The sequence below is a fragment of the Seriola dumerili genome, unplaced genomic scaffold (assembly GCF_002260705.1).
Source record: "Seriola dumerili isolate Sdu_G_001 unplaced genomic scaffold, Sdu_1.0 BDQW01001299.1, whole genome shotgun sequence".
Lineage (NCBI taxonomy): Eukaryota > Metazoa > Chordata > Actinopteri > Carangiformes > Carangidae > Seriola > Seriola dumerili.
In genome coordinates this window covers 2,265,415-2,273,549 of record NW_019175554.1, presented here as the reverse complement: position 1 = coordinate 2,273,549, position 8,135 = coordinate 2,265,415, and the positions used below count along the sequence as shown (strand labels likewise).

Here is an 8,135-nt window from a genome sequence, read left to right as displayed (position 1 = left end):
AGAGAAAAACATGTTTGAATATATTATTGCGTTTTCTTTTTTTTTTCTTAAACAAAAAAACCAACAAAGCGGGTTTAACCTTAACCTAATTTTAGGAATGCGGAATGATAATAAAATATGTGGAGTGCGTAGTGAGTGTGCGTCCCCTAGTGTGGTAGACGTGCTGCATTGTGCACTTTCAATGTTAGCTTCAAAAAAGTGGGTAGAATTTTGCTGCAATAAAAAGCTAGCAAATGTAAACAACAGTGCACGTCATAACTGATTGAAACCTTACGCGAGATTGGAGATTGCGGCGCTTAAATTGTAATTGTGTAAGCGCTGCGCAAACGTCTGCGCAGCTGGTAGGTTCTTGAAAAACAACGCGAAAGGTTGAAGTTCAAAGTTCGATGCAAAGATGTTTTCAAAGGCTATGAGATGTGTAAAACTGCATTATGCAATATTCAGTACCGATTAAACACAAGTCTCTGCACTAATGATAATTTTATAATGGTGATAAAAACCAAATTTAGAGTAAATGCGTATTGTTTTTGCTTTCATTTCCGTGCGCAGGAAGTCTGGGAATAAATAGTTGCAGTGCTGATTACCAGCTGACATCTTTGCTCGGCTGCACAGTTGAATAACATAGCAAGCTCGCTTTAAACAGAGGTAGAGGTAAACAAACGTCTTAAAACACATTTTTAGCCTCACTGAAAACTGATAGCTATGGCATAACTATTGTACAGTTAATGTACTGCAATCAGTGATAACAGGCACGATGTCAGCTTTGTTGTTGCAGCACCGCGCTGCCCTTTGTAGAAAATACAGTACTCGTTTATTGTGGACACTGTCAAGACGAAACTTTCACGTATTAGGAAAGAAGCCCACATCAAGCGATAGTGTTAGAAATGTGCTGTTCGGATGCGCTAATGTCAGAAAGGTGCTTCTTTCTAAATCGGAGCGGACGGTTACAAGTCAGCCACAGAACATCATTCAGGTAAGCCAAAATACATCACAGATTCACCAAACATGACAGTGAGAAGGTGAGTGCCCTTTTAAGTACAATAATAGTTTTTGAGTAAAATGTAGAAAAAACATGTAAGAAGTGACACCATAGAAACATGAGGCAATCAGTGTTCGAGGTGTGACCTCGTTACATGCAGCCTTTTATGGAGAAAAAACAAGGACATTTGTGATAGCGATTTCAGTAGTATCTATTTACAAATAGAGTCATCTGTCTCCCTGAGCTTGAAATTGTAACTACATCGCAGTGTGATGATATTTTAATGTATATGCAATCTACAGTTGTTCTTCTGTCATGTTTTACTGATTTTTATGTTGTCCAACTATTCCTACTTTAGAGTCTTCTCCACAGACCCTTGAGTCCTGGCATGATGGGAATTAGTAAAGAAATAATCAGAAGCAACCTGCTGAGGAACCCTGTTGGTTTGGTAAATCTATTAGGTAAACAATCATTTTCATAAACCTTATTATGATTGTATATTTATGATTATATTCTACTGACTAATGATGAAAAACACTTTGATTTCAGGGGCAACAAACTTCTTCAGTACGTCTCAATCTAAACAAGAGAAAAATAAAAGTAATGGACCAAAGGGAAAAACTCCAGAGGAAGATGAAGGTAAGCGATAAATTGCTTTGGCACATGGATGTTCAACAACTGCACAACATCTGGCTGGCTTTTTTTCTCTGATCTTTTTTTTTTTTTAATTCTCTTCTGCCATGATCTGCCTCGCCTTGCAGAGGATAAGAAACGTCGGGAACAAGAGGATCAGATGTACCGGGAGCGCCTGCGTACCCTCTTCATCATAGCGCTCATCATGAGCCTGCTGAACTCCATTAATAGCAGTGGTGGTAACATCTCTTGGAACGACTTTGTCAATGAGATGTTGGCCAAGGGAGAGGTGTCACGCGTACAAGTTGTTCCTGAGAGTGACATTGTAGAAATCTACCTTCATCCTGGAGCAGTTATCTTTGGAAGGCCTGTATGTTGTGCTGGATTTAATGCAAACACGCAATTAGCATCAGAACTTTCACAGCATATATGCATGCTAACCTCTCACTTCCTGCCATGTTTCTTGCTTTTTTGCAGAGGCTGGCGCTCATGTACAGAATGCAGGTTGCCAACATTGACAAATTTGAGGAGAAGCTTAGAGCTGCTGAAGAAGAACTGAATATTGATACTAAGGACAGGATACCGGTGTCGTACAAACGCACTGGATTCTTTGGGAAGTAAGAACAATACCTTTCTCAGATCGAACTTTAAATCAAAAGGAATCAATTGAGGTCCCTGTTAAGGTAGCAATTTGAAGGACTGCTATCTTGTCATTGTGTTGGATTTTTCTTCTTATTAGTTGTTGTTAGTGGTTGTATTTTCAATGTCTTGAACCAATGATTCTTTCCAACTTTAAAGCTATAAAATTAAGATCCAAAAAATATTTTTATGTGTTCACTTTGCAGTGCAGTCTATGCTCTGGGGATGGCTGCTATCGGTGTGGCCATACTCTGGTATATCTTTCGATTGGCAGGCATGGGTGGCAGAGAAGGCGGCTTCAGTGCTTTTGTGAGTGGCACCACACAAGCAAATTGGCGTGTATACATTTAGGGTTCTTGTGTATTAACTGTGTATTACAACATACTTAACAGAATCAGTTGAAGATGGCCAAGTTCACCATTGTGGATGGCAAGTCGGGTAAAGGTGTGAGTTTCAGGGATGTAGCGGGCATGCATGAGGCTAAGATGGAAGTAAAGGAATTTGTCGACTACCTCAAGGTAAGAAACCGGACTCACAGTAATATACTGTCTGTCAATCTAGTATAGTACATTAGCTATGCTTTTCATGTAAAGCACTCATTGAATATTCAATCCCAAGTAAGTGGTCTAAGGATGACCTGAATCTGATTGATGTTTTAGTTCTGTCTTTGTTACAATTTTTCCTTGATGAACGGAAGTATCTTTGTATCTAACACCTAAATCTCACGAGTAAAAATTTGATTCCCCCGTTGCTGTCTATTACTCACCACATTGATGTTGTCTGTCGTCAGAATCCAGAACGATACCTCCAGCTGGGAGCCAAGGTTCCCAAGGGTGCATTGCTGCTTGGGCCTCCAGGCTGTGGGAAGACGCTGCTGGCTAAGGCTGTAGCCACCGAGGCCCAGGTGCCCTTCCTGGCGATGGCTGGTTCTGAGTTTGTGGAGGTCATTGGAGGTATGTAAAGATAGCACCAGGGATTAATATGGCATGAAGTCAGTCAACATACATCAAAATGAATGCCCATAGTCAATATGAGAGTATATACTGCTGGTTATGATAATATATACAGTACCAGTCAAAAGTTTGGACACGCTTTCCTATTCACTTGAATGAAAAAGTCCATCCAAACTTTTGGCTGGTACTGTATATATTTGTATTTTAATATTTATTTGTATAGGGACAGGCATTTACTGTAGTGTAAACCAATGCTGCATACCACAACATTTATAACATAAGTGATGGTTAAATCTCTGTTACAGTGTTACAGTGCAGGATATATTTTAATTTAATGACTTTTCTGGATGTTTTACTTTCCTGGTCATCATATACACATTACTAATTACTATCTTTCAAAATTTTATTGTGCGTAAATATCATCCCCAAAATTCTGTCACACCAGAGGTATCAAGTTATTGGGGAAAACATATTTGCATGTTTGGGCATCATCACTCAGCCTTTTTCGTGGCAGCCTTATTAGCAGGTTGAGTTCTGAAGACAGATTAGATACTGTATGTCACAGTTTTGATCTGACTCATATTGCGTCTGTGTGTAGGCCTGGGTGCTGCAAGGGTCAGGAGTCTGTTCAAGGAGGCTCGGGCTCGAGCACCTTGCATTGTCTACATCGATGAGATTGATGCTGTGGGAAAGAAGCGCTCCACCAACATGTCAGGTTTCTCCAATACTGAAGAGGAGCAGACCCTCAACCAGCTGCTGGTAGAGATGGATGGTGAGTAGAGCTTGGGACATCAGAGCAGTTTTTTTGTCTTCAGAGGCAGACTCCTCTGACAGAATAATGAAACTCTGAAATTTTCTTCTTTTTGCAGGAATGGGAACGACAGACCATGTCATTGTCCTTGCTTCCACCAACAGAGCAGATATCTTGGACAATGCTCTCATGAGACCAGGCAGACTGGACAGGCACATCTTTATAGATCTGCCCACACTGCAGGTAGTTTTGCACACTTATTTAAAAGTTACTGCACTATACTTGGTTGTGTCTTATTGGGCTCAAAACGGCATATTCAGTCTTTAGTTAATCGACTTTTTTTCAAAATATGTTAGAATATGTAAGAATGCAGTGATGTAGTTGCACAGCTGAAATCAAATATTCTGATATATTCTCATATATATATTCTTGTTTTTGTGATATTGTAAAGCAAAACCTTGTGTGTTTATTTGCTGTTGACAAACTGCCCTAACTGTGGCAGGAACCTCCATAGTTTATCTCTGTTTTGAAAATATATCGAATGATGCCATGAGTGTATCTTATCAAACCAAAGTTTTTTGTGAGTCCTTTTTGTGAGTATCCTAAGAAGCCGTTTTTTTATACATTCTCAAACAAACAAACAAACAAACAAACATAATACTGGGACAGCTGAGCCATGTGAACTGTGTGGGAGGTTTATACAGAGTTTTTCTAGTTAATCCGGTTTGTTTCATTGTTACTCTTGTCCCTCAGGAGAGAAAGGAGATCTTCGAGCAACATCTGAAGATCCTGAAGCTGACCCAGCCAGCTAATTTCTACTCTCTGCGTCTGGCTGAGCTTTCCCCAGGCTTCAGTGGTACATACATATTTACTGTTTTGTCCTCATGTAAATCTGTGAACATCTGTGGTCATAACAGAATAATGGCCTGCACCCATGAATAAACATAAACTCTCGCTCAACAAATAGGAAACATCTTTGCACGTCACAACACAATGCTGTCGATGTTTACTGAAATGTCATTCCCATATGGTGTTTGTGAAATCTCTGGTGCCAACTCACTTTGTCTCTGCAGGTGCGGACATTGCGAACATTTGTAATGAAGCTGCTCTGCATGCCGCCAGAGAGGGACACAAGTCCATCGATACCTTTAACTTTGAATATGCAGTGGAGAGAGTAATAGCAGGTACAATGATGCCACCAGTGAACAATGGCAAAACAATACAGTATATATTGTCTCAGTTGCTACTCTGGAGAAATCTGACAAATTTGTGTGTGTGTGTGTGTGTGTGTGTGTCCTCAGGAAGTGTAAAGAAGAGTAAGATCCTGTGTAAAGAGGAGCAGAGGGTCGTTGCCTTCCATGAGTCTGGACATGCCCTAGTGGGATGGTTACTTGAGCACACAGAGGCAGTCATGAAGGTAAACACACTTCTTGATGTAGTGTAGGCTTTTATTTGATTTATATTTTATTTATACACCCTTCAACACATAATTTTATGTCTGCCACATTTTGTTTTAATCAGATTAATCTCATAGATAGTGTGACCTGATTGATGCCTGTATTGTATTGGAGAGTAGAAATGAAGTGTAAATCTAAATTAAATATAGTCCTAATTAGTAATTTCTCCTCTTTATGGATATGAGTGCAATTTTTTTTACAGATGCAGGAACTGCGTATTATGTTAAAGTTGAGAAAATGATCCTCTTTTATCTTTCTCTGCTGTTCTGTCTCATCCAGTATTTGCTCCATTGGGCTGTCATACATCTATGAGTCAAAACCAGACTGAGCAGGACATTAAACTAAGCGTTAAATATGTAACACTCAATTAACATGTAGATTTATGTATGTGGCCAGATGGGCCACCAACAAACAGTACATTTATGAATGAGTACAAATTATTAAAACAGAATTATGATTGAAAAAGACTTGATAAAATGACAGAATTAAACAAAAAACATTTAGTAAAAGAAGTAAAACTTTACCTTCTCCCCTGTTGAGGTAATTTTTTAACACTTCTTTAACTTTTTTTTTTTTTTTTTTCTTCAGGTGTCTATTGCACCCCGGACTAATGCAGCCCTGGGATTTGCCCAGATCTTACCTCGTGACCAATACCTGTTCACCAAGGAGCAGCTGTTTGAGCGGATGTGTATGGCTCTGGGAGGAAGAGCTGCGGAGGCTATCACCTTTAACAAAGTTACCACAGGTAGACTCCATCTATTGGATAACCACTGTAATCACAACCTTTCTTTACTTGAAATAATACATTCGCTGAACATCCAAATATTCATACTCTCCTAAACTGTGTAGTACACCTTGACACCCAGTAAGGTTTTAACCTAAAGGTAAAAACAGTGATTGAAATATCCTCACTCTGTGTCCCCAGGAGCTCAGGATGACTTGCGTAAGGTGACACGTGTGGCCTACTCTATGGTGAAGCAGTACGGCATGTGTGACTCAGTCGGACAGGTCTCATTCCCAGAGACAGAGGAGCAAGGTGCCATTGGACGTCGTCCTTTCAGCCAGGGCCTGCAGCAGCAGATGGACCACGTGGGTTCTAAAATTAGTTCTCTGTTCTCAAATTAGCACACTGTGAATGTTGACATGATGAATTTTGGTTATCACCTTAAAATCTTTTATGGTTCTATAATGTTTAGATATGACGGACATTGTTTTTTTGGGGGGTTTTTTTTCAGGAGGCTAAGATGTTGATAGCCCGTGCTTACAGGCACACAGAGAAGCTGCTTCTGGACAACAGAGACAAGCTGACACTGGTCAGTTGCTCGTTCTTTGATCATACATTATGTTCATCGTAACCTTTTTCTGCTATCTTTGGTTTAGTGTGAAGTTTACAATAAGTCACACATCTATGGGGGGTGGGCCTGTCTTTCCAGTTGGCGAATGCGCTGTTAGAGCGTGAGGTGGTGAACTACGATGACATTGAGGCCTTGCTCGGTCCACCACCCCATGGGCCCAAGAAGATGATCGTCCCACAAAGCTGGGTGGAGGCTGAGAAGGACAAACAAGACACAGGAGAAGATGAACCTCAACCACCTCCCCGCAAACACAGAGAAGAGGACATGAATCCAAATCTAGTCTGATCTTAAAATAGATGTCTCAGAATTCTTTTCCAGCTGCTGCATTTTGTGGGGGTCTTCACAGGCTGAATTAAAAAAAAAAAAAACAGCACTGATTCCTCACTATGAAGCTTTATATGTCTGAATGTGAAAACATCAACATTTCTTAAGAAGTTTCTTCTCTACAATCCATGCAGACTTTTGTGTAAATGAAAATTTGCACCTATTTTTTAGTTAACTTATCCCATTTAGATCATCTGAAAGAGGCCAGTGCACCTTTGAGGATGATTGTTTTGGGCAGAATTCCATCATTTTTCTCAGTCGCTTGCTGCATAGCAATACCATTACACACTGGAAGCAATTTCTATTCTATTTCTATTCAAACAGGATGTCTCTAAATAGCATTAAGTGCAACCAGCAATTAAATGCCCTCTCTTTGAATTCCCTAACATCATGTGCTAATACCTGAAACTGGTGAGGGATCATTTTATGCAGACATACTACAGCATAAATAGGTTTGGAGGTTTGGAATCAAGTATTACTCTACACTGAAAAACAGTTGATTGTCAGGGTGTCTTTTCTACTTTGTCAGAGATGCCCTATACACACACAAAACATATCTACATAAATACATCTCTACATTATTGTATTTGGTATTCAAATGAGCTGCAGGACAGAATTATAAAATACTGTAGTAAGTAGCTGTGGACATTTACACATAATAGAATGTACTTGAGTGATTTTTGACCAGGCTGAAACAGAAGTGGTAAGGAAGAAATTAAGCAGTTCTCAATGAGGAAACTTTTCTACATTTCACATTTTGAAATACCCCTTTAAGGTTATGGTTAAAATCTCTAAGGTCCCGTCATGTTGATCAAGCAGCAGATATTACTCCGTACAGCTCTGTCCTGCTCTCACCATGAGACATACAGATTGAGTTAATAGATGGAATAGGTCGAGGTAGTGTCTTTAGAGGCTCTGTATTTGTTTGATTGCCACAAGTGAATATGAAGTTCCGAAGGATGGTGTTGCTAAGTATTTAATAAAGTTTTATTTGAACTAACTTTTGTTGCTCTATATGTGGCATTTCATTTCAGTGGTACCAGA

General features: G+C 39.7%; 1 protein-coding gene across 1 annotated transcript; it reads left to right on the top strand.

The window, feature by feature from the left end:
• Positions 1-478: 478 nt before the first annotated feature.
• On the top strand, positions 479-8,059 carry spg7 (SPG7, paraplegin matrix AAA peptidase subunit). The gene is made up of 17 exons (XM_022767919.1): positions 479-973; positions 1,338-1,440; positions 1,529-1,618; positions 1,741-1,982; positions 2,090-2,229; positions 2,458-2,560; positions 2,644-2,769; positions 3,042-3,204; positions 3,803-3,976; positions 4,074-4,198; positions 4,709-4,811; positions 5,029-5,139; positions 5,257-5,372; positions 6,001-6,157; positions 6,338-6,501; positions 6,648-6,725; positions 6,846-8,059. Exons 1-17 carry the CDS (start codon positions 755-757, stop codon positions 7,050-7,052), a joined length of 2,421 nt encoding a protein of 806 aa, XP_022623640.1. The 5' UTR covers positions 479-754; the 3' UTR covers positions 7,053-8,059.
• Positions 8,060-8,135: the final 76 nt, after the last annotated feature.